Here is a 27281-nt window from a genome sequence, read left to right as displayed (position 1 = left end):
GATGTTTGTCAGCCCCTGGGAAACTTAGCACAGAGAATTGGGCTTTAGCCAAGTGGATGAACAGGCCATCTATTCAAAGATTCACGAGACTAGGGCTAAAAAGAAAGAAAATTATAACAAGGGGATTTTTAAAAGCAAAATTCCACAGTTGTGTGATAAGATAACCTTTAACATTGGTGTTCAGCAAATCGTAACTAATCTGTATAGATTCACAGCAGCCTTTAAAGCTTATAAAGAACAAAGAGAGGAAATACCTTGAGCCCCATCAGCTGGGAAAGTCTGAAAAAGTTTAAAATCAATTATACACTTCTGCAGTCACATCTTGCTCGTGATGTTTATTTATTCCATTCCCAAGAAACACTTATAAAGGCAGTTCCTGATTTTTGTACAGATTTAGGCAATCATCTTACAAAAATATCAGTGGAAGATAAAAAGTCCAAAACAGCAGATCTCTCATTTTTAATTTATTCTGCTTATTCTCCTTCCTGGCTAATAGGTTCAGACTCCCAATCCCCTTTATTTGCTGATGTGCATTAAGGTTTGAGCGAAACATTTTCCAGTTCATGCATCTTCTACTGCAAATTTTTTCCACAATTCAGAGGTTCGAAAGCAGCTATCTCAGATCAACGGAAAGTTAAAACAATCTCTTTCAAGATTAAGGTGGATACACAGTTCCATGAAATTCAGCTTATATATTGGTCACTTGAGCATTCTCCACAGGCACATTATAATGTCTGTCATCCTCAGTTATTAGAGTAACCATTGGCCAGTCCTCTTTATGATCATCAGGATAGAAGGTGACAAACTCATCAGTTCCAAATTGGTATAGCCTGAAAACTCGGATAGTCAACTCTAATGAGTATCCCAGAAGAAACATTTCAACCTGAAAAAAAAGAGTGTACGTTAATTCATGAACTGATACGCACAGCCTTTTGTGATTGATTAACAAATAACTAGATAAACACACCAAATCAATAGCTCTATTCACAAAGCACAAGCTGACAGAAAGTAGCTACTACTTGTGCTACGCAGGCTTTTCTCTAGGTTGCCTATATTTACAACTCACTCATGTAGTCCCATTACACCTTGAAGATAAATGAAAACTGAACAAATATTTTTAGATGAGGTATTGCTCACAATCTTCCTTATGTGGACATACCAGTTGAGGGGCTTAAGTAACATAAATAAATTTAGAGAAAGGCAGAGGCACTAGAAATGTGTGATACATTAACATGTCATGTGCACGTTCTAGTGTGTAGGAAGTTTCCCAGATCAGAAGCCTGGCTCAGAGCAGGTTTATAGAATGGAGGAGATGAAATGAAATAAAAGGAATCTTATCAAAAGGCATTTTGCATTGAAGAACAAACTGCATACACTAAAGAGGATATAGAATGTTAAAAAAAAAATTGAATTCTGCGAATGTTCCTTCCTTTCCCATCAGGCAAACATTATGAAATTGTGGCACTGGCCACTTTACATGGGGATAGGAGTAGCTAAAAATAAGAATAAGTGGGGGGGGGGGGGGGGCAGAGGAACCTAAAAATACTATAGAAGGCAGTAATTTCTTCAGCAGTGGATTATCACTCCGTACCAACTTACCGGTGCTTAAATTCTAAAACACCTGTCTTGGCTTCCTGACTCAGACCAAGTGAGAGTCAGACTGAGTGAGAGTCAGACTGAGTGAGAGTCAGACAGTGAAGCGTGTGTCCCTGGCTCCAGTGGCAAAGTGTAAAAGGAGCGAGGACACCTCCCTTTTTACAGAAGGTGAAAAGCAGGCAAGTTGAAAGATCCTCAGGGCGGGGGAGACCCTGGCAGCTCCGCCTGGGTCTTTAAAATAGTTACGCTGAAGGTAAAAGTGCTTTTTTCCCCTTCTAACTCTTTCATAGTAACTATGAGTGCAGAACCATCCGAAGTTAGCAATTTAAATCACATTGTTGGATGGTTCCCAGCCCAACGTCCAGGAGAAGTCAGAGCTTCTGGGCAATTGCCAGGTAAACCCTGACCTGGGAACTCCAAGAAGATTTCACCAAACATCTTTGGAGTACCGCCCAAATCCAATGCTGCGGAGCCAGGAAGTTACAGGTCATGGTATATACATCTTTTCCCATCAGTGTGTCAGGCCTGGCTGAGTCGTTACACTAGGCTTGGAAACAAAGGTTGAAACATAATGAGGTCGAAACTCCGGTACATTGAATTAATGCTGCACATTGAAACACCAGCATTTGAAAGAGAAGTAGAACAGTTTGCCCTCAGGTGAGTGGTTAAGATCTCATGTCCTTTTTGTGAATGGCAATGAATCTCAGTGTGCTGGACTGCATTTGTCCTTCAAACAACATCACTGAATCATCTCATTATTGTATTGTAAGAAACTGTGGCAATTAACACACAAGTGGGTCAAAAGGATGCAAATATTGCACATCCTCCGGGGTTAAGTGATAATAATGAGAAAAAGTAGAAAAACTGAGTCGAATTTCCAAAAGGTTCTCCCAATCTCCGACTGTAAACTCGGCAGAAGTCCCGGATGCTGATTTAGAGGTTGCAGTCTCCCAATATAGAGTCCCCGTGGAAATTCCAGGCACAAGCTCCCCACATTGCTACCAAGGAAGCCAAGTAGGCTTCCTATTTCATTTCATTCCCCCTTCACGTCCCACAAAAATATTATATTCAATGAGGTGCAAAGGAGTGAACATGTTACTAGAAACAAAATGCAAAGCAGTTAATAGTTCAGACAACGTTAAACCACCTTGTGTGATGAATGTAGGGATTTCAGATATATGGTATTAAAAGTATTTGGTGAAATAAGGGTTAAAAACGTGGGTTAGAGTGTATGTGACTGCTGAAATTATGTTTTAAAAGATTCTTGACTTGAAAGACAACAAAGCTTTTAGGAGCCAGATGTGAAATTAACCATCAAAAAAAGCTTGGGCTGATGCAATTTTGTTTTGATTATGGGGATTCCCTGGAGAATTAATTCATTTTCAGCTTGGTGAGATGAGGTCATTGTTGGGTGAAGCTATGGCACAGACTTTTTGAGAAAGCATTTTCAGTTCCATTCTGAGCTGAGTGAAGCTGTGTGCATTAATGAGGCAGTTCTGCTCTCACTGTAGGTTAGGTAAAATAGATTAACAGTCTTTAAAGCAGTGCAGACTTGTCGGAGGACAAGAGAGACTGAAACAAGCCAGTTGACACATACAGCCAGAATTACTGACGGGAATCGGGTCTTTTCCGCAAAGCAGTGTCACAAGATCTCTTTTTCAAAAAACAATTCTGTAAAGCAAGTATCCTTCTGTGCCACTGGTATTTAGGGTCGATTGAGAGCTCAGAAGGTCTATTTTCTTGTTTCATGGGAATAAAAATAGAAAAAGTAAGGGTATTGTATTAACTGTGTTGAGTAGTATCGTTTAAGGGATAATTGTAAACTATTTTCGGTGTGATTTTAATACTGTGTTAGTAATAAAGTTAGTCTTAATATGCCATAATCGCTATTCCTTTGTTACCAATCACTCCTGGAGCGAAGTATCCTTTCCTCTCAATCTCACAAAATTAAAATATAGCATTGGGATTTTGGTCCAATATCCTTGCCACTATTGGGGTCTGGTCTAGGATTGTAATACTTATCACATCAATTTGTAAACTACCAGGTTATACTAGTTCAACATAAGAAATAGGAGGAGTGGTAGGCCACTATTCAATCAAATCCTCTACTTAAACACTATTTTCCTGCACTATCCCCATACCCCTCAATGTTTTTAATATCGGTCTCAGTCTTGAACAGACCCAATGACTGAGCTTCAACAGCCCTCTGGGGTGGACAATTCCAAAGATTCATCACAATCTCAGTGAAGAAATTCCGCATTATCTCAGACCTGTCTCTTATTCTGAAACTGTATCCCCTAGTTCTAGACCCTACAGCCAAGGGAAACATCTTTCCTGCATCCACCCAGTTAAACCCAGTAAGAATTTTATACGTTTGAATTCCTCTTCCTCTTATTTCTCTAAACTGCAGAGAATGAATGCCCAGACTATTTAATCTTTCCTCACAGGATAATTTATTGAACCTTTATTGCAGTTCTTCTAAGGCAAGTACATCTTTCCTTCAGGTAAGCAAACAAAAACCGCACAAAATACTCCAGATATGGCACTATATAATTGCAGTAATATCACTTCTCAGATTACCAGGTTGTACAAGGTCAACATAAGACACAAGAAATAGGAGCAGCAGTAAGACATTCAGCCCTTCGATCTAACTCTGCGATTCAATGAGGTCATGGCTGATCTACTTTACTCCTATACTCAAATCCTCTTATAATAAAGGACAAAGTGTCATTTGCCTTCTTAATTGCTCGTGGTACCTGCACGTTAGTTTTCAGTGACACATGAACAAGAACAGCCAAGTCCCTTTGAAGTTCACCATTTCCCAGCCTCTCACGATTTAAGAGGTATTTTACGCTTCTGTTTTTCCTACCGAAGTGGATAACCTCACATTTCTCCACATTGTATTCTATCTGTCAAATCTTTGCCCACTCATTTAGCCTCTCCAAATCCCCTGGAAACGTCACTGCTTCCTCTTTGGAACTCACACGACAAGCATATCTGGATTAGTGACTTGAACTATTGAACCTTTTGTATACCTATTATAAAATGGAAACATTGAGTTCAACAATGTCAGTCACTCTTGAGTGATCACATGTCCACTACCCAAAGTTTAATGAGATATAACCGTGGGGATATAGAAATAAACCCCTAACCACACCCCCACCCATATAGGTAAAATTGAGAAATGCTTGATGAACCAATCGTTTATTTTGCAGAATACGTATGTCTGAACCAAAGTAGAAATGCCAGACCTTGGAGCATTTTGACATTTTCCATATCCAACTAAAACACCAAAAACATGCTAAACTCTTGAAAACGGACAGGATATCCACTTTGATTTATTTCCTTTTGTCTTAAGAGTCCAACTGGGGATATTTTTAAAAAATATATTTTTTATTCTCCTTTTTCACATTTTCTTCAAAATTTACACCCACAAACAATCAACGGTAACAAATATAATGTCAATCCCCTTATCAACAACAACAATCCTATCCCCTCACCAACCACCAACCCACATGTCAACACAAACATCAAATAAAAAAGGAATCAGGAATCACCCATCATCACCATCAACATACACAGCACCCCCCCCCCTCCCCCTCCCCCTCACCAACTGTTCGATGTCAACAATTCTTGAAAGTGCATAATGATTTGTAGAACCCCTCCATCCTGCCCCTCAGTTCAAACTTCACCTTCTCAAGCGTCAAGAATTCCAGCAAGTCCCCCACCACACCAGGGCACAGGGTAGAGACGTGTTGACCTCCACCCCAACAGGATCTGTCTTCGGGCGATCAACGAGGCAAAGACTACAACATCTGTTTCCGCTCCCGCTTCCAACCCCGGCTGGTCCGACACCCAGAATACGGCCCCCAGAGGGCACGGGTCAAATGTTACGTGCCCCAACCTTAGAGATTACCCTAAAAACCTCGCTCCAGTAATCCTCCAGCTTTGGACAGGACCAAAACATATGAACGTGGTTTGCAGGGCCCCCCCGCAATGTTCACACACATACATAGAATTTACAGTGCAGAAGGAGGCCATTCGGCCCATCGAGTCTGCACCGGCTCGTGGAAAGAGCACCCTACCCAAGGTCAACACCTCCACCCTATCCCCACAACCCAGTAACCCCACCCAACACTAAGGACAATTTTGGACACGAAGGGCAATTTATCACGGCCAATCCACCTAACCCGCACATCTTTGGACTGTGGGAGGAAACCGGAGCACCCGGAGGAAACCCACGCAGACACGGGGAGGATGTGCAGACTCCGCATAGACAGTGACCCAAGCCGGAATCGAACCTGGGACCCTGGAGCTGTGAAGCATTTGTGCTATCCACAATGCTACCGTGCTGCCCATCTTCTACCCGCTCAAAGAACTGGCTCATCCGCGCCTTTGTGAGGTGTGCTCTATGTACCACCTTCAGCTATATCAGTCCCAAACCTGTGCACGAGGTGGAGGCATTCATTCTTCGGTGCACCTCACACCAGAACCCCTCCTCCATACCCTCTCCCAACTCTTCCTCCCACTTTGCCTTGATCCCTTCCAGCGGTGCCTTCTCCTTTTCCAAAATAACCCCATAAACCGCCGATACTACCCCCTTCTCCACTTCCCCTTTCGTCAGCACCTCCTCCAACAATGTGGAGGCCGGCTCCACCGGGAAGCTCTGTATCTCCTTCTTGGCAAAGTCTCGAACCGGCATGTATCAAGACATTTCCCCCTGCTCCAGCCCATACTTCGCTCCCAGCTCCTTCAATCCTGCAAACCGACCCTCTAGAAACAAATCTTTTCGTGCCCTAACTCCCTTCTCCTCTCATCTCTGAAAATTCCCATCCCACTTCCCTGGCTCAGATGTGATTCCCCCAAATCAGCATTTCCCTTGACCCTGCCCCAACCTGAAATGCTGGCGAAACTGCCTCCAAATTCTCAACGATGCTATTACTACCAAACTCAGAGTACTTCTCCAAGCCATCGGGTGCGGCGCTGTTGCTAGCGCCTTCAATCCCGACTCCCTGCACAAATTCTCCTCCATTCTGACCCACTGAAAATCCACCCTCTGACCCAGCTCCGCACCTTCTCCACGTTTGCTAGCCAGTAATAAAACATCAGGTTTGGAAGATCCAAACCCCGCCTGCCTTCCTCTCTGTAGCAGCACTGTTCAACTCTAGCCACCTTCTCTCCCCATATGAACGAGGTAATCATTCCTCCAATCTCTCTAAAAAATGCCTTTGGCAGGAAGATCGGCAGGCATTGAAAAAGAAACAAAAATCGCGGCAACACATTCATTTTAATCGCCTGTTCCCGACCCGCCAGCGACAGAGGGAGACCATCCCACCTTGCTAGCTCAGCTTTCACCCTCCCCACCAAGCTAGAAATGTTGTACCTATGAAGCCACCCCCCCACAACCCCGAGCAACTCCCACCCCCAGATATCTAAAGTGAGTCCCTGCCCTACGGAATAGCAGCTGTCCCCACCCCTGCCCCACACCCGGCCAAAACATCACAAAATCCTCACTCGTCTAGATTTAATTTGTACCCAGAGAAAGACCCAAACACCCGAAGCAGCTCCAATATTCCCCCTATTGACACACTCGGTTCAGACACGCATATAAGGATACCCTATGCTCTACACAACACCCTCCCCTATCGCCTTCCATATGCCCAAACCTCTTAACACGATGGTGAACGGCTCAATCGCGAGTGCAAACAATAGGGGGGACACGAAGACATCCCTGCCTAGTACCATGGTGGAGAGAAAAATATCCCATCCCGAGCTGACATTATTTGTGAGGTCACTCTACCTCGGCTCCATATGCAGTAGCTTTACTCAGTCCACAAATCATGGACCAATCTCAAACCGCTCCAGAACTGCCATCAAGTAATCCCATTCTACCCGGTCAAATGCTTTGAATATTACATTGGATATTACATCTTAATTTCCTTCTTGCAGCCTTGGGCCTGACTGACGCTAAATGGGGCTTTTCCTTTTTGTTTAATGAATTCTGGTTACCTGAAGCAGAATCTTACTAAATTACCTGCCAACTATCCCTGCGAAGATCAAATAATATCAGCTCAAATTAAAACAATAGTGCAAATCACAAATGTCCAAAATAACTATAATTCTTCTTTCACTCAACATGAAGCATGTTGGTTCAGACATCCTGAGGTAAATTTTCAACTTATCACCACAGGGAGTAAATTTGTGCCTTGCACAACAGCCATTCCCTATTGAAACCATTAATTTTTCCACTCCCATTGACTTCAACAGAAATAAAACTGGCCAGTTTCCATAAGGACACAAGCAATAGGATGAGTAGGCTACTTGGTTATTTGGTCCCTCGATCCTGCTCTACCAGTCAATATGATCATGGCTGATCTGATGTGCTCCACTTTTCTACCTGCTTCTTTACCTCCCTTGTCAATCAAAAAACTAACTCAGCCTTGAATATATTTAATGACCCAGCCTCCAGTGCGCGTTGGAGGGAGAGAATTCAAAACACTAATGACCCTTGAAGAGAAGAAATTCCTCATCTGCATATTAAATAGGAGATCCCTTATTTTGTAACACCCCCCCTCCCCCACCCCTCACAGATTCCCACGCAAGGAGAAAGATTCTCTCAGCGCCTACTCTGTCCCATCATAATCTCACGTCTCAGTAACAATCCAAAATCAGTTTTATACGGCAAGCTGAAAATCTACTTGCCAAATCGCAGTCTTAGGTTTCCTGAAATACTGAAATAGATGCCTAAGACAGCTTGGCACACCTCTCCATTTCTGCAACATTTCTTATTGGAAAATGCCACCGTGGGTACAGTGGTAAGTCGGAGGTTGAACAGCTACAAGGAGAAATGAATCCACTGTTCCCCAGGATGGCACAAACATTAGGCAAACTAGGCGCTCGGCTACGGAAACAAGCTTTTGCGGCAAAAAATTGCCATATTTTTAAAAAGAAATTGGAACTGAAATCCAGCTGCAAACACCCACAAAACTCAGCATCAATTTCCCTTGGCTAAAGAAAGCATTCCTGGAAAATCTAAAATAATGAGCGGGCGATTTTCAGTGCATGATAGCAGTCAGAGACTACGGCGAAAGCGGAAAATCCGGAGAGAATGGGGAATCATTATTCTCTCTGCATAAATCGTGTTTCTAGAATTTGTCTGCCCCTCGCCGGCGATGACATGAGGTTCACACCCACAAAGGGCAGGAACTTCATTTAAATGGTTCAGAAACTTTATTATTAACGGGCCTCCCCGCCACATTGATCCCCTTTCGCTATATATTGATACCGTGGCAGTGTGACATCTACAACAACTTTATAAATACAGATTCAGTCGAGGGAAACGCTCCGGGAGGGGTGTGTGTGTGTGTGCAAATATAGCCCCCAGGAGAAAAGAGATATGCCCTCCCGGCACAGGTTGGCACTATGGTGCTGGGGGCAGTGCCGCGGTGGGCCCTCGTGGCAGTCCCATGGAGGAAGTTTCATCCACGTGGGGTGGGGGACGTTACTGTGAAAACAATTCATGTAATTTTATATAATTCACTGCAAAAGGTGGAGTGCCAGGTCGGCCACGGTTGCATATCATTCACAAAACAACCCAAGAGAGGTTGGACTACAAGGCCTGTTGATGCAAACTGTTTGTAAAAGCACATGCTGTTGTTCAGTGCTATCAGATTGCTGCTGTGAGTGGCTTTCTGGCTGTTATAACCTGCCTACTTACCATTGGCTGGGGACTAATGACAATCCCACAATCCTGTGGGAGTATGAGCTTCCCCAATGAGGGGGGCGTAGAAACTCCTAGTATAAATAAGCTGGCCAGTTCAGGAACCAGGAGGAAGGAGTATGTAGCAAGGGAAGTTACTGCTACTGTTATGTATATATGTTATAGTAGATAAATGTTATTACTTTGTATCCTTAAAACTCGTGCTGGATTCTTCGTGGCCCTTACAAAACTGGCAACATATTGTACTTTACAATATGTAAAATACTTGGTATAATTTCAACTTTATCTAAACGTCCTGAATAATTCACAGATTTTTTGCATGTTAGAAGTTTAATTGACCTTTATCTGCTGCTTAGTTTTGCCCGATAGAAAGTGAATGCCCATGGTTAACCTGCTCCCTCAGCTCATTCCAATGCTTCTGACACCCGCTTTCCGTGACGTGACGTCAGCAGATGTCAGAGGTCAGTTCTTTACACAGAGGGTGGTGGGTGCGTGGAGTCAGTCATTAGGGACATTTAAGCGACTCTTGGACAGGCCCATGGACAGCAGTAAATTTAAGCGGTGTAGGTTAGGTTGATCTTAGATTAGGATAAGTGGTCGGCACACCATGGGCCAAAGGGCCTGTACGTGTTGTACTCCTGGAAAATGTCCAGCCAGGGTTGGCAACCCTACTTGGTCGGTTTATTATATGTCCCACAAGCAATCAGAGTTCTATCAATCCTTTCCAGTGTTGGACTGCAATGGATTATTTTGGATTTGACATGTCCCAACTCAAAAGGAGAGAGGCAAAGTTTAATGGACTCAGTTTATGTCATGTTACAGTGATTTGCTTCGACAAGGATTTCATGGTTTTATGTAATATTTATTTTCCAAGTGATCCATGATTTAATTTCTAAAAGTTGGTTCATTCAGACTAATCAGCAGAAAATTAAGTGTTTACTTTGGCAGCAATCCGATGCCTGAACGATTAACAACCAGTCCTTCTGCACAGCAAGATTTACGTTCAACTTAATGTGATATTAACAAGTTCAAAGAACAAAGAAATGTACAGCACAGGAACAGGCCCTTCGGCCCTCCAAGCCCATGCCGACCATGCTGCCCGACTAAACTACAATCTTCTACACTTCCTGGGTCCGTATCCCTCTATTCCCATCCTATTCATGTATTTGTTAAGATGCCCCTTAAATGTCACCATCGTCCCTGCTTCCACCACCTCCTCCGGTAGCGAGTTCCAGGCACCCACTACCCTCTGCGTAAAAAACTTGCCTCGTATATCTACTCTAAACCTTGCCCCTCTCACCTTAAACCTATGCCCCCTAGTAATTGACCCCTCTACCCCGGGGAAAAGCCTCTGACTATCCACTCTGTCTATGCCCCTCATAATTTTGTAGACCTCTATCAGGTCGCCCCTCAACCTCCTTCGTTCCAGTGAGAACAAACCGAGTTTATTCAACCGCTCCTCATAGCTAATGCCCTCCATACCAGGCAACATTCTGGTAAATCTCTTCTGCACCCTCTCTAAAGCCTCCACATCCTTCTGGTAGTGTGGCAACCAGAATTGAACACTATACTCCAAGTGTGGCCTAACTAAGGTTCTATACAGCTGCAACATGACTTGCCAATTCTTATACTCAATGCCCCGGACAATGAAGGCAAGCATGCCGTATGCCTTCTTGACTACCTTCTCCACCTGTGTTGCCCCTTTCAGTGACCTGTGGACCTGGACTCCTAGATCTCTTTGACTTTCAATACTCTTGAGGGTTCAGTGAGCCATTAAACCTCTCGATTACCTAGAAATGCAGTAAAAGGTAAAATCTGGGCTGTAATCTCTTAGCCGTGCTGCAACACCCTCACTGGCACCTCCCTCCAAAGCTTTCTGGGCAATGGTAGCACAGTGGTTAGCACTGTTGCTTCACAGCGCCAGGGTCCCAGGTTCGATTCCCAGCTTAGGTCACTGTCTGTGTGGAGTCTACACGTTGTCCCCGTGTGTGCGAGGGTTTCTTCCGGGTGCTCCGGTTTCCTCCCACAAATCCCGAAAGACGTGCTGCTGTTAGGTAATTTGGACATTCTGAATTTTGCCTGTGTACCGAAACAGGTGCTGGAATGTGGCGACTCGGGCTTTTCAAACTAACTTAATTGCAGTGTTAATGTAAGCCTACTTGTGACAATAAAGATTATATTATAAATTAAAAGCTCACAAATGATAAGAAATTCTCCACAATGCAAGTCAGAAAATGCAGCAACCCTGCAATCATTTTCACCACCTCAAAATATCAAACTTTTGCAATTGAGCAATTGCCTTTTTATGTCATCATGAAATGACATAGATTCACCAGTTTGCAAACAAATGTTTCACAACCTGTTAAATCAACATCTCTGGGAAGGGAAGAAGGTTCAGCAGAGCACATGTGACACAGTGAGACAGAAAGCAGAGTATCCATTTCAAAGACTTGCAGAAAATTACTGGTACAAATGATGTTAGCAGACAGTTAATCATGGAGTAGCTGTTAGTCTTTCACAAACAAGTTTTAGCACTGGTTTTAAGAAAGCAGCACCAAATCAGACTCCCTGTGCTATTCTCACTGTACATCTTCCCACTTCACCTGCTCTCATTCAAGCATAAAGTTGGAGCAGAAGAATCTGGTAAAGTTCCCGAAGTGCGACCAGAGATTTCTACTGTCAGTCAGTTTGTATTACCAACTGCAACGGTGGCAAGAAATCCACATGTGTAGCACAGCTTTGAATTGTAATAAAAGTATTCTCACTCAAGTTCCAACAACGTTTGTTATTTTAATCCTGTCGATAGAAAAATAAGTTTCTAATAAGGGGTAGATTTTAATTGATTTGCACCTCAAGAGTTTACAGAAGATAACATGTCGACAAACAGTGAAGGATTTTCCTTTCATTAAAATTGTGCAAGAAAATCTAGTAAGCTGTGCTGGAGTCAAAAACCAAACCCTAAGTATGTGCATTAATTAATAAAACCTATGCTCCAGGCAGAACCATACCATATTTTTTCCAAAGTGTCAGGCTCGGACTGAAACAAGCTCTCCAGCTGCACAGACTAGTTTTCACTCCAGATCTTGAGCCTTTCTGATGAAAATGTTGTGGACGGATTTTTCGCTGTCAGTATTGGGGCACCGACATAAAATGGTGTCCTGATCAGAACTGAACATTAAACACCCAACTCTGCCCCCCTGCAATCATCTGGATCTCTCTTCAACACTTCGCCCGACCCCCAATCATCAGGCTCTCTCTCTCCCCCTCCTTCCACCCCTTCCCCCTCGCTTACATTCGCAGGCTCCCCCCCGGTGCCTGCAGGTTCCCCCCCCCCTCAATGGCCTTGGCTTTTTCCCTAGGTGTGGGACTACAGTTATGGACACGTGTGTTTTTAACCACAAAACACTGTTTATTCCATGAACTCAACTTAACATCTTAAATAAACATTGGATCTCTTAACACCCCTTACTTCAAAGATGACTCAGAAAATATTGCAACAGTAAATAATTCCTTAAAATGTTCCTTCAAACTTCCAAAAGACGTAACACCGTTAAACATAATCACATCAGGTTAAAGGCTTCACTATTATAAGTTTAAATCACCCAAATGATCCAGAGATACCCCTCTTCATGTGGCTCCCTAGAGAGCCGACGCTAGCACTCGTACTTGGCACAGGTTGGCCCTGCCAGGTTGGTAGTGCTAACCTGTGCCAGGGGACATTGATGTCCCTCTCCCCCGTGGGCTTTACTCAGGGGCTATGCATCCCCAAAGGGAATTCCTCGACCAAACCTTTGCAACCCCAAAGCGAAGCCCTCGACTGAATCTCTTTAAAAAAAAGCTGTTGTAAACTTTGCTGATGTTCTGTCATGTTGCCGAGGTTTGAATATTCAGTAATGGGGGATCATGTGGCATGGGGGCGGGGGGGGGGGGGGGGGGGGGAAGAGAGAGAAACGAGTTGGGTAATAATAATTACATTTACTGAAATCGATTAAAATGAGGTTTTCGCCTTTTGTGGGCGTGAGCCTCATGAATTCGCCGGTATGAGGCATGGAGAAAAAACAAAATCGGAAAACACAGTCTTCGGATCCGGAATTTCTCCCGTGTCGGCACTCCCTCTAACGGCGAATGTGGGCTTAAAATCACCCCTTACATGAAGTCAACTTGGCTCATTTAGCACTCATGGACAAATTAGACTCCCAGTCAGTTTGAATGCATAATTTTGATAAGGTGATGAGGGCAGTGTGAAACGCTCTTAGTAATGGCAACCTTCTGATTATTATTTAAACTCAAAATGCTAACCATACATTCAGCTGGAGCCAAAATATTATAATGAAGGACTGGAAGATTGGAACCCATGAAGGAAAACTAAGGATTCTTCTTCATTCTAAAATATTTAGTAATAACAGCTTTCTGCTGAGCTGCAAGTTCTTAAGGGTTTCCAGATTTATTTTTGGTTGAGTTTGCATTAGCCTTTAAATGCAAGAATAGGGTCAATTAATATATCAAATAAGATTTAAAGAAAATGAGAAGCTTGCCAACCTTCGCAAATTGCCTTAGTCCTCCCGACTCAGAATGGGAAAATAATGGTTTTGCGAGTTTAGTTTATAACTCGTGCATTGTAGAATACTTTTTGTTTTAGTAATTAAAATTTTGACAATGGAGATTGGGGTGATCTGGTTAGAAAAGTGATGAGCAACTCTGGAGGAAACGGTCAATGAAAGGAAAATCATGCCCAGTGTCCTTATTTCCTTATGTCCAATTGCCCTTAGTGTCCAAAAAGGTTAAGTGGGGGTTACTGGGTTACGGGGATAGGGCAGATACGTGGGCTTGAGTAGGGTCCTCTTTGTAAGGGCCGGTGCAGACTCAATGGGCCAAATGGCCTCCTTCAGCACTGTAAATCCTATGCCTCAACTCTGTTTCTATCTCCACAGATGCTGCCAAATCTGGTGAGTTTACCCAAAATTTATGTTTTAGTTTACCTTCAAGCATTCCAACCTTACAGTTCTTCATTATAATATTTTGGGCTCCAGTTGAATGAGTGGGTAGCATTTTGTGTTTAATTCATAATCAGAAGCCTGTCATTACCGTTTCATACTATACTCAACATCTGACAAAATCGTGCATCAGAATTCGCAGTATTTTGCTTTTATATGAAATTAGAATCACTTTTTGTTCAATAATATATATTCAATTCTGTCTGATTGTTTTGCATTGCTTAAAATGGCACCAGAGACTAAAGCAGGTATAGAATTATTTTAATTTCTGTCATGTGAGAGTACCTTTAAGACATGGATGTTTAAGCAATGTACCTTTAAGAAAACAGTGATGTCAGAGGGTGGGTGGAGCTGAGGTCAGGTCAGCCATTTAGCAGTTTAGTTTTGCAGTTTGGAGGAAAAGAGCTGGGTGTGTGTCTGTGTTTTGCAGTGAGCTGGATCTCTGCCATGAAAGACTATCTCTGGATCATTTGGGTGATTTAAACTTATAATAGTGAAGCCTTTAACTGATGTGATTATGTTTAAAGGTGTTACATCTTTTGGAAGTTTGAAGGAACATTTTAAGGAATTATTTACTGTTGCAATATTTTCTGAGTCATCTTTGAAGTAAGGGGTGTTAAGAGATCCAATGTTTATTTTGAGATGTTAAGTTGAGTTCATGGAATAAACAGTGTTTTGTGGTTAAAAACACACGTGACCATAACTGTAGTCCCACACCTAGGGAAAAAGCCGTGTGCTGGGAACAGCAACAAATTCATTGAAGGGAGAGGTTGGTTGAACTCCATGATACATTTTGGGGTTCTGAAAACACCTTGCCCATAACATTTCCTACAAATTTTGCTTTCAGTCAAATGAACTGAGCAACACACTGCACGAGACCAAGTTTCAGCCGAATCAAAGGAAAATCCACAGGGCGTCACTCTGCCCTGCTTTTCCTCAGTGTTGTCTTAGAATCAGGCAACAGTTTGTGGCAGTTTGAAAGGATAACCTTTTCACGAGAAGATTTACATTTTTGAGCAAGAAATTAAAAGCATCTAAATTTGCAGAAAAATAAGATGTTCACAGCCATCATCTCGTATTTTCAGGGGAACTCTGCAGAAAGAATAAGTTGATGAATAGAAAACACAGGAGAATACACACTGCTCTGTTTCATTAAAAGAGAAAGCAGTTTTATTTCAAAACAATGAATACCACAAGGACAAAGTAACCCTTTAATTTATCAGTTGAATTTGCAAAATGAAAGGTGCAGTTAACTACAACTTCTTTTGAGGACTTCTGGTGATGGCCACGGTCTGATCGGTTACACACACAGGCTCCTGCTTGGAGTTGTTGGTTTTGGCCCTTTCTGCCCATTTAATGGATGACCCTGTGTGTGGGGTTTGTATATTCTCCCAATGTTTGCGTGGATTTCTTTCAGGTGCTCCACTTTCCTCCAATTGACCAAAGACGTGCGGGTTAGGTGGATTGGTGCAGGTTAGGTTATGGTGTTACGGGGATAGGTCAGGGTGGATGTGGTAGAGGGCTCATTCGAAGGGTCAGTGCAGACTCGATGGGCCGAATGGTCTCCTTCTGCACTGTAGAGATTCTGTGTCTATGACTGTTGTGGATTAAGTGTGAAGTGAGAGTAAGGCAGTAGGTTCTCCACCAGAGAGGAATGTTTGTCGGCGGAGTATCAAACACGGCAATAGTCACTGAGAGCCCTAGCTTAGGAGTTGGAGGATGCACGTGGCGCAGCACCTTGAGAAAAATTGGCAGAAGGGGATCGATCTTTGTCGTCTGCCACACTGCCTGTGGAGCAGTTCATGGATTTTTTTTAAGGGGGAGTTTCAGCACCAGGAAAGGAAATGAAGGGAGATTGCTCTAGTACGATTGAGAAAGCAGTAGCCCCTCTTCGGGGGACTTTGGATCGGGTGGAGAAGCGGTTGAAGGCGCAAGGTGTGACGATCCAAGAGGTAGAAAGATTGGTGTCAGATCACAGTGACCGGAATGTTTCATTGGAGAGAGATGGCAATGCTGGGGGTACCTCTAATGTGCCGCGTGCGAGGGTGGATGAAGGAGAGTAGGTCTAGGCGGCAGAACCTGTGAATCATGGGTTTGCCAGAGGGAGTGGAGGAAATGGGTATTACGGGCTACATCGAGGGTGTTTGAGAAGTTGTGGAGGGGAAGATTTTGTCTAAGCCTCAGAGATAGATCGTGCCCATCAGTCCCTGAGACAGAGGCCGAGGGCTGGGGAGCCACCTCGAGCAGTGATTGTGCGCATGCACAAATTCCTGGACAAAGAAGATTGTGAAGTGGGCCAAGGCAACTAGAGACTGTAATTGGGAGGGGAATCGGATCTGGATCTACCAGGCCATTAGGGCTGACCAGGCCAAATGATGGACGGAGTTCAATGGGGCCCCAAGATCCTGTTTGGGGTACTGTACCCAGCCAAACTTTGGGTAACATTTAAGGTTAAGGAACATTCCTGATGCTGGATGAGGCGAATGACTTCATCAAGGAACATGGGCTGAGGGAGGGCTAATGTTAGGACATTTGTATGGTTTATGACTCAACATGCTTATGCCAGTTTTTTCTTTAATTGATGTGTGATGTTTTTTGTACATGTGTACTTTCCATAGTGGTTTCCTTGTTGTTGGTACTTTTAAGATGTGAAAGATGCATATAATAATGGGTTTGTGGTCAGTTTGTTTTTGCACAGGTTGGTTCGGTATTGGGGTGGGTCTAAGAGGGGACGGTATGGAGCAAACAGAATGGGGGGGGGGGATGAGTAGTTAGGGTGGGGTCCTTTGTTTGGAGCTTCAGGTGGGAGTCGCCATGCTAGCGGGGTATGCTAGTGAACAGACGTTGTGTGGAGAGGTGGCTGGTGGCACAGATGGTTTTTTGATTGGGACTAGGTGAGGATGGAGCGGCCATGTTGGATATGCCCAGATTAGTGAGGGGACGGATGGCTGGGCAGGGTTTTGGCTGTGATACAAAGAACAAAGAAATGTACAGCACAGGAACAGGCCCTTCGGCCCTCCAAGCCCGTGCCGACCATGCTGCCCGACTAAACTACAATCTTCTACACTTCCTGGGTCCGTATCCCTCTATTCCCATCCTATTCATGTAAATGATGATGGAGGACCTTACCAGAGGGGGAGGTCAAAAACCCCTGATGAGGATTGTAACGTAGAATGTGCAAGGGTTAACTGGTCCGATTAAACGGTCTTGGTTGTTTACACACAAAAAGTTTGAGGGTAGATGTAGTATTCCTGCAGGAGACACATTCACGGGTGAAGAATCAGATGCTGTTAAAGAAGGGATGGGTGGGGAAGACATCCCACGTGGGATTTGATTCTAGGTCGAGGATTGCGATCATGTTCGGTAAAAAGGTGCCATTTGGGGTAGCCAGAGAGGTGTGGGATTCGGGCGGTAGGTTTGTGATGGTGAGTGCGGTGTTAGCAGGGGCATTGTTGGGTTTGGTGAATGTATACGCGTCAAACTGGGACAACGCGGACTTCATTAAGAAACTACTTGGGTCTATCCCGGACTTGGATACCCACCTGTCAGCTATTGGGGGTGATTTCAATTATGTATTGGACCCTAGGTTGGACAGATCTAGTCGCATGTCAACGGCCAGGTCTAGGATGGCGAGGGAGTTGGGGTATTTATGGATCTGATGGGAGGCCATATCCATGGAGGCTTATGCACCTGGGAGAGGGGGAGTACTCCTTCATCTAACATATTCATTGGGTATACTCCTGGATCGATTTCTTTGTGATGTGGAAGGCGGTGCTATCGGGGGTCGAGGAAGACTTTGCAGGAAGAGTAATTTCGGTCCATGCGCCACATGATGTGGATGAGAGGTCTGAGACGGGGCAGGTGCAGAGACCAGGGTGGAGGTTGCGGCTGCTGTGTTTGGTGATAAGGTGGCACTGCCGATAAGGAACTATGTGGAGTTCAATCAGAATAGGGAGGTGTCTGCGGCCACGTTCTTGGAGGCATTGAAGGCGGTGGTTTGGGGGGAGGGGGGGGGGGGATATCTCCTTTAAGGCCTACAGGGATAGGGTTGAGAGGGGGAAAGGCAGAGGCTGTTGGAGTTATTGTAGGCATGGATCGCAGATATTCAGCATGCCCTAATAGGGAAATTGTAGGGGCAGTTTGATTGACCGGCAATGGGGTCAGCTCTGCCGGTTAAGGAAGGTTCAATATGTGTATGGGGAGAAGGCTAGTCGCCTGCTAGCCCATCAGCTGAGACGGCAGGCAACCGCATGGGAATTGTGCAGGTGAGGGCGGTGGGGGGGTGGGGGGTTGATGACGGCTCTGAAGAAAATCAATCAGGTGTTTGAAGCCTTTTCCCAGGGGTTGTATAGATCAGAGCCTAGGTGAAGGACGCAGATATGAGGCGGTTTTTGGATGGGCTGCTGTTCCTTGAGGTGTAAGAGAAGCGACAGTAATTGGAGGCGCCACTGGGGCTGCAAGAGATAATAGTGTGTAGGGTTGATTGATGCAATCAGGGAAGGTGCGAGTGTCAGTTGGCTTCCTGGTTGAGTTTTTAAAGCAGTTTGTTTGCAGAGTTGGCACCTCATTCCTTGAATACATTTAATGAAGTGTTGGCAAAGGGAGAAGAACCAGCCATGCTGGCACAGGCTTCCATCTCATTGATCCTGTAGGACCTATAGGCCCATCTCATTGAATACAGACATGAAGGTGTTGGCCAAGGTATTGGCGAGGCAGTTGGAGAGCTCAGTGCCAGATGTGGTGTCGGAGGGTTTATGAAGGGGCGGCAGCGGTCGGAACGTTTATGAAGGGGCGGCAGCTGTCAAGTAATATCAGGAGGCTATTGAATGTGGTTATGACCCCACCCCAGAGTAGAGTGCCGGATTATATCGATGGATGCAGAGAAGGCCTTTGATCGGATGGAGTAGCGGTACTTGTTTGAGATTCTGAGGCGGTTTTGGGCCGACGCTTGCTGCATGGGTACAGTTATTATATGCATCCACCATGGCAAGTGTGAGGACGAATGGGATGAATTTGGGGTATTTTAAGTTGCATAGGGGAACAAGATGGGTACACACTGTCACTGTTGTTCGTGTTGGCCATTGGCAATTGCATCATTGGCTTTGCAGGCGATTGTGAAGGGGGTGTAGCGAGCATAGGGTGTCGTTGTACACCAACGACATTACTGTACATTGTGAATCCACTGAAGAGTATGGGGAGAATTATAAGCCTGCTGGGGAAATTTGGGGCAATTTTGGGGAATAAACTGAATGTGGGAAAAAGGTCATGTTTTCCCGGTGAATGCTCAAGTGTGGACCTGGGAGCCTTATCATTCAAGTTGGCCAGGGTAAGGTTCTGATATTTGGGGATTCAAGTGCTCATGACTGGGCAACTATGCACAAGTGGAATCTCACTGGTCTGTGGAGGAAGTTAAAGGTGATAATAATCTTTATTAGTGTCACAAGTAGTCTTACATTAACACTGCAATGAAGTTACTGTAACAATCCCCTGGTCGCCACATTCCGGCACCTGTTCGGGTACACTGAGGGAGAATTCAGAATGTCCAATTCACCTAACAAGCACGTCTTTCGGGACTTGTGGGAGGAAACTGGAGCACCCGGAGGAAACCCACGCAGACACTTGGAGAACATGCAGACTCCATACAGTGACCCAAGCCAGTAATCGAACATGGGACCCTGGCACTGCTAACCACTGTGCTGCCATATTTGAAGGGGATTTGAAGAGGTGGGACGACTTGCCACTATCGATGGCGGGGAGGGTACAGGCTGTGAAAAGGAACATGCTGCCAGATTTTTTAATTTATTTTTCAATCACTGCCAATATTTCTTCCCGAAATCACCATCTCGGATCATTGGGTTCATCTGCAGGTCTGCAAAGGGAGCCACCAGCGCCCGCAATGGAGGCTGGACGTAGGACTGCGAGCGGAGGAGGGGGTGTACGAGAGACTGCGGAAGTGCATGCAGGACAACCTGCAGGTCAATGACACAGAGGAAGTCTTTGCAGCGACCCTGTGGGAGGCGCTGAAGGCGGTGGTAAGAGGTGAGCTGATTTCAATTCGGGCACACAGAGATAGAACGGACAGAGCAGAGATGGACAGACTGGTCAAGGAGATCCACCGGACAGATAGGGAATACGCAGAGGCCCCGAGGGAGGACCTACTTAGAGATGGACGGAGACTGCAGGCCGAGTTGAAAGTGTTGTCCACTAGCAAGGCAGTGGAACTCAGGAAGGCAAAGAGTGTGGTTTATGACCATGGGGAGAAAGCTAGTAGAATGCTTGCGCAGCAACTCAGGAGGAAAAAGGCGGCCAGAGAAATAGGCAGGGTAGTGGGCGGTATGGGGATCAGAGTGGATGACCTGTCAGGACTGAACAGGGTGTTTCGGGAGTTTTACAGCAAGCTCTATACCTCGGAACCCCCTGGGGAGCCGGAGGAGATGAAGCGTTTCTTAGACGGACACCTTCCCAAAAGTGGGTAGGGGGCTGATAGACAGACTGCGGGCCCTGATCAAAGCTGAGGAACTACTGGGGGGGCTTGAAGGCCATGCAGTCGGGTAAATCCCCGGGGCCGGATGGATACCCAGTGGAGTTCTACAAAACGTTTTCAGAGATAGTGGGGCCGGTGCTGACTCGGGTATTTAATGAAGCGAGGGACAGAGGGACGCTACCTCCGACGATGTCGCAGGCTACCATTTCGCTGATATTAAAACGGGATAAAGACCCGGAAGCATGTGGGTCATATAGACCAATCTCCCTGATCAACGTCAACGCCAAGCTCCTAGCTAAGATCTTGGCGCTTAGAATTGAGGACTGTGTCCCGGAGGTGATCGGGGAAGATCAAACAGGGTTTGTGAAAGGCAGACAGCTGGTAGCCAACTTGAGAAGACTACTCAATGAGATCATGATGTCCCCGGAGGGCACAGAGGTAGAGGTAGTGGTGGCAATGGATGCCGAGAAGGCCTTTGACCGGGTGGAGTGGAACTATTTGTGGGAGGTACTCGGACAGTTTGGGTTCGGGGAGGGCTTTGTTGACTGGGTGAGACTATTGTACCAGGGCCCAAAGGCTAGCGTGAGGACGAATAGGACAACATCAGAGTACTTTAGACTACACCGGGGGACCAGACAGGGATGCCCACTCTCCCTGTTGCTGTTTGCACTGGCCATAGAGCCGCTGGCAATTGTCCTAAGAACTGAGAGGGGGTGGAAGGGAATGATTAGGGGAGGAGTGGAACACAGGGTATCGCTGTACGCGGACGACCTGCTCCTGTACGTATCGGACCCGCTGGCTGGGATGGACAGTATACTAGGAATATTGAGAGAATTTGGCAGGTTTTCAGGGTACAAACCGAACATGGCTAAGAGTGAGATGTTTGTAGTGCAGGCGAGGGGCCAGGAGAACAAGTTGAAGGGGCTGCCATTTAGGATGGTCGGAGAAAGTTTCCGATACTTAGGGATACAAATGGCACAAGACTGGGGCAGGCTGCATAAGCTAAATTGGACTAGAGTGGTGGAACAAATGAAGAGCGAGTTCAGGAGATGGGATACACTCCCGCTATCACTTGCGGGGAGAGTGCAGACGGTAAAAATGACAATCCTCCCAAGATTCCTGTTTATTTCTCAGTGCCTCCCGATTTTCATCCTGTGATCCTTCTTCAAAAGGGTCAACAAGATTATTATGGGCTTTATCTGGGTGGGGAAGTCCCCGCGGGTGAAGAAAGCGATGCTTGAGAGGAACCGTAGCGAGGGGGGGCTGGCGCTGCCCAACCTCAGCAACGACTACTGGCGGCCAACATAGCTGTGGTAAGGGGTTGGATGGTGAGTACGGGGTCTATTTGGGGGGCGGGTGGAGCCGGCTTCGTGCAGGGGCACCAGTTTGGCAGCCCTGGTCACGGCCCCCCTACCGCTCCCGCCGGCCAGGTACTCCACCAGCCCAGTAGTGGTGGCAGCCCTGCGGATCTGGGGCCAGTGGAGGAAGCATGTCGGGGAGGTAGGAGCATCGGGCTGGTCTCCAATATGCGACAACCACCGATTCGCCCTGGGAGTATGGACTGGATTCCGAGCGTGGAGGCGGTGGGAAGGATGGGTGATATGTTCTTTGGGGGGGGGAGGGGGGGGGGGGGGCTTCTCGAGCATGAGGGCCTTGGAGAAGAAATTCGGACTAGTCAGATGGAATGACTTTCGATACTTGCAAGCGCATGACTTCATACGTAGACAGGTCCCATCCTTCCCACGCCTCCCGCCGAATGGGATCCAGGACAGAGTAGTGTCTAGGGGAGAGGTAGGAGAGGGGAAAGTCTCGGATATTTGCCGTGAACGTATGAAAGGGGAGGAGTCCCCAGACAGAGGAACTGAAGCTCAAGTGTGAGGAGGAACTCGGCGAGGAGATGGAGGAGGGGGTATGGGAGGAAGCCCTGAATAGCGTAAATTCAACTGCAACGTGTGCTCGGCTCAGCCTGATTCAGTTCAAGGTCATCCACCGGGCCCACATGACGGTGACCGGATGAGTACATTTTTGGGGGTGGAGGATAAATGCGCTAGAGTGCGGGAGGGCCAGCGAATCACGTCCACATGTTCTGGGCATGCCCAAAATCTAGGAGTAACTGGGAGGGATTTGCGGACGTCATGTCCCAGGTACTGAAAACTAGGGTGGTGATGAGTTCAGTGGTGGCAATTTTGGGGGTCTCGGAAGACCCGGGGGACCAGGAGGAGAGGGAGGCCGGCGTCTTGGCCATTGCTTCCCTGGTAGCCCGGCGACGTACACTGCTGGCATGGAGGGACTCAAAGCCCCCAAAGACCGGAGCATGGCTCTTGGACATGTCGAGCTTTTTAGGGCTGGTAAAAATTAAGTTCGCCTTAAGAGGATCTGTATTAGAGTTCGTCCGAAGGTGGTAACCATTCATCAACTTCTTCACGGGAATTAAATGTCAACAGGGGGGAGGGACGGGGTAGATTAGAGTAGAATAGGAGGGATAAATAGGCGGGTACTGTTTATGAGAGAGGAGTGGTCTTTTGCACTATGTTTCTGCTTTGTGTTGATATTTGCACATTACTGTACACTGTAACGGTTTACATTGCCAAAAATACCTCAATAAAATTGTTTATTAAAAAAAAAATGTCTTCCCGAAATGTCTTTCCAGAGAGTGGATAAATTGATCTGAGTTTTCAGATCAGATCTGAGGGGGGGGGCACTGGCGCTCCCACACCTGTTGCACTACTATTGGGCGGCAAATGCTGAGAAGGTAAGACGATGGTGGGAGAGGGGGAGTGTCAGATTGGGTGTAGGTGGAGGAGGCCTATTGCAGGGATGAGTTTGATGACCTTGGCGAAGGCTCCATCAGTTTTCTCCAATGAGGTACACACATTTGGAATACTGTGTCCAATTCTGGTCACTGCACTCTCAGAAGGGCATGGATGCTTTGGAGAGAGTACAGAAAAGGTTTACCAGGATGTTGTCTGGTATTAGCTATGAGGAGAGATTGAATAAACTGGGCCTGTTCTCCCGAGAGAGACTGAGGGGTCGACCTGATAGAAGTTTATAAAATTATTAGGAGTATAGATAGGGTGAACAGTTGGAGGCTTCTTCCCAGGGCGGAAATTACAAGGGGGCACAAGTTTCAAGGTGAGGGGGGGAAGGTTCAGTGGAGATGTGCACAGGAAGTTTTTTTACACAGAGGGTGATGATGGCCTGGAATGCGCTGCCAACTGAGGTGGTTGAGGCAGATATGTTCGCAACCTTCGAGACTTATCTGGATAGGCACATGAACAGACGGGTACAGAAGGATACAGGCAGTTGGTTGAGATTATCATAGATATGATGATAATCTCACCATAGGAGATAGGACACGTGATCGGTGCAGGCTTGGAGGGCCGAAGGGCCTGTTCCTGTGCTGTATTGTTCTTTGAGAGCAAAATGGCAATTTTGGACTCATGGTGAAGCACTGATCCTGGTCTTTGGTAGTTTATTCCAAGATTTTTGATATTGCAATCACTTACCTGATCCAATCCACCAGTGTAGCCGACATGATTCAAATGATTTTGCATGAACTGGTAAGGATCAGTAGAAGTATCACGAGCAAATAGAAGCCAACAGAAGAGAGGGATTTCCTTTTCTTGCACTTTATCACGATCAAGTTCAATGGCCTTGGCCAACATGAGAATTTTCATAGCTTCATATAACCTGTATTCTTCCTGGTCATTTTTAAACACTTCTTCACAGACAGCCTGTCGTTCTCCCAAAGAATCCACTTCACATATTTGTGTCCACTAAACAGAAAAAAATTAAAATCATCATGTATTAATTCTGCTAATACCATATATTTTGTAATTGCAGTTATCAACACTGTTTGCAAATAATCAGATTTCACAATGCTTTGTTTAAATTTTAAAAATGTATTGGTGCTAAACAAAAGTTGATGTGTCCTTTGTGTCCAGTACTTCACATACTGTTCCCCAAGAAGTAGCATCCGGCATCATAAACTTGTCAATGATAATAATCAGTGATTGGAATTGCTCGTGCCCAGTGTGAAATGATTTGTCCTTAGGGTAAAAGGCCACTGGACTCAGTTCTGCAACTCACTGTGCTCTGCAAAACGGGGTGTGGGCTGGAAATCTGCAATTGGATCCAACTGTTCAATACAAATCTAATGGCTGGAAATCGGAAAAGCATTCCCAATCAAATTTGGAGTCAGGCAGAGCTTCCCTCTCTCCTCTGTTCTGCTTCCCGTACCAGCCTCCCCGAACAGGCACCGGAATGTGGCGACTAGGGGCTTTTCACAGTAACTTCATTTGAAGCCTACTTGTGGCAATAAGCGATTTTCATTCATTCATTCATGTGTTGCATGGAACATTTTGTTGAGTCCATCAGAAAGGATTTGGCAAAAGAAGGGTGGGTATCCCAGGCAGTGGAGGCAGAGGTCAAAGCTTTCCTGGACATGGGCAACATCGTCATCTTCTGTTCAGGTCAGTAGAAGTATCACAATCTGCTGTCGGTGCACACACTGATGAGCATCTGCGACCAGTTCAAACTGGCTTTGGAGCACAGGTAAGTCACAGAAAGCGCAAGGCCATGCTCTTTGGGAACTGGGCTGACTGATTGTTCGTCCCCTTCATTGTCAGATCAGACCACCTGAAGGTCCTGGGGATATGGTTTGCAGAGGCTGGGGCATGCTGTAAATATTGGAAGGAGCGTGTAGCTGTGGTGAAACAAAAACTGGGCATGTGGGTGTGACGCACCTCTCGATTGTGAATAATAACCTAGAAATCACGTGCGGAAAGCTTCCGGTGCAGGTCTGACACTCAGCCCTGCATCATGGTGAACACCCGAGCCATCTGCTCCTTTAATTTGAGGTTGAAAATGAACTTTGTTCACAGTACAAACCTCTAGATAAAGGGGGAAAATCGCACTCAACATCGCCTTCATGCTGATGGCCAACGTTGTGTGGCTGCATCAAGCTTTGTACAGATCCTTGGTAATAAAACACCAAGGGTCACAGAGGTTGTATGCCAATTGCTGTCCCCAGCATTGCGAACATTCCAAGTATCACCTGCCCCTTGTGGAAAAGTTTAGGCCGAAAAACACTTTTGACCACAAGTCCATCAGAGAGTGGTCTGCACGTAATTTCTGAGAGGCCTTGTGGGAAAGGGAGCTGGTAGCTCCCATCTGATTGTTGTCTGCGCAGACTGTCAAATCATTTGGCAGAATGCATCTTCACCAGAACTTTCACATATGCACCAAGACATAGTCTGACTGGTAGTGAGAAAGGCCATCCGCATCAGATCCTTCAAATGTGCACAGAGTCTTACCCCCTCCACACATTGCCATCAAGGTAGCTGTGGTGGGGAAGAGAACTATTGTTCACCTCCTTCTGGAATGTGCCTTTGCACAGGTCAGGAGATAGACCTTCTGTCAAGATTCATCCTGGAGGCTCGGTGATGCAGGATTTTGTGCTCTACAGGATGCTCCCATAGAGGCACACAGAGATAAACATCAACGGCTCTTGGGGGATCATTAAATTGGTGAAAGAAGTTCTTTGATCTGCTTGAAATCTGGTCTTCCAGTGTAAATAGTTGCCCTCAACCAAGTGCGGCAGACTGGCACATCCCAAAGTCCCGGACCATGTGTTCAGGAACACACTAAAGCTTGGGGGAGCCACCTCAGCGGTATCTAAAACCTTTTAGCCATAGTACACCATGGGGCTAGAAAATGTGTAGAACCCCTTGGGCTGTATGCCTGACATGGAGTGCACATTGTAAATATCAAGAGTATTACACTTATATCGAGGCACCTATGGAGTACGCTGTAAGGAGACAGGTCAAATGATATCACACTAATTTTCAAGTTGAAATATTTTAGAATTAAGTAATTGGCTTGTTAACAAGCTCAATTACCCATTATTTTTTTTAAAAACATGAGCAGGCTTCCATTTTATGGGGTCTGGTTCAGGAATGGGTGGGAAGGTAGTGAGTGGGTGTGCCTGGTTGGGGTGGGGGCATAGAATCCAACCCCATGCTTCATTGACTCTTTTATTCCACAGAGAGTAACTCAACTGACAAGTCTGTTATGTGGCACTTTATCAAATATCTTTTTCAAAATCTGCTTACACCACATTAATCATATTACTCTCATCAACTCTTTTACCTCATCAAAAAACTCAATCTAGTTAAACTCCATTTCCCCTTAGTCAACCCACATTCATTCAGGTGACTGTTAATCTTGTCAGAGATTATTGTTTCCAAAAGACTTCCATTGACTGACACTAACTGGCCTGTAGTTACTTGCCTCAATCTGCATAACAAGATGAGCAACATTTAACAGCTAACCTGCCCTCAGCAAGACCATTTGCACTCAAGGATCTCATCTGCCACTTGCCCCCCACCAAGCCTTCCACTCTTTGTTCTACAGACAATAGCATCAGAGATTCACTAATACACAAGAACAAAAACATAACAAACATGAGGAACGCCATGACAAATAA

At 45.6% G+C, this 27281-nt stretch overlaps 1 protein-coding gene across 6 annotated transcripts in view; it reads right to left on the bottom strand.

Moving 5' to 3' along the window:
• Positions 1-322: 322 nt before the first annotated feature.
• Positions 323-27281, bottom strand: part of LOC140425349 (ubiquitin thioesterase otulin-like) — a 164185-nt gene continuing 137226 nt past the window's right edge. For all 6 annotated transcript variants that reach the window (XM_072509524.1, XM_072509520.1, XM_072509521.1 and 3 more), the window contains 2 exons: positions 24301-24570; positions 323-883 (listed from right to left, as the gene is read on the bottom strand). In XM_072509524.1, coding sequence (XP_072365625.1) covers positions 689-883; positions 24301-24570 — 465 coding nt within the window. In that variant the 3' untranslated portion in view covers positions 323-688. The remainder of the gene's footprint in view (positions 884-24300; positions 24571-27281) is intronic.

Source organism: Scyliorhinus torazame, chromosome 6, assembly GCF_047496885.1.
Source record: "Scyliorhinus torazame isolate Kashiwa2021f chromosome 6, sScyTor2.1, whole genome shotgun sequence".
Lineage (NCBI taxonomy): Eukaryota > Metazoa > Chordata > Chondrichthyes > Carcharhiniformes > Scyliorhinidae > Scyliorhinus > Scyliorhinus torazame.
Note: the sequence above shows the minus strand (reverse complement) of the source record. Positions and strands in the feature narration are given on the sequence as shown.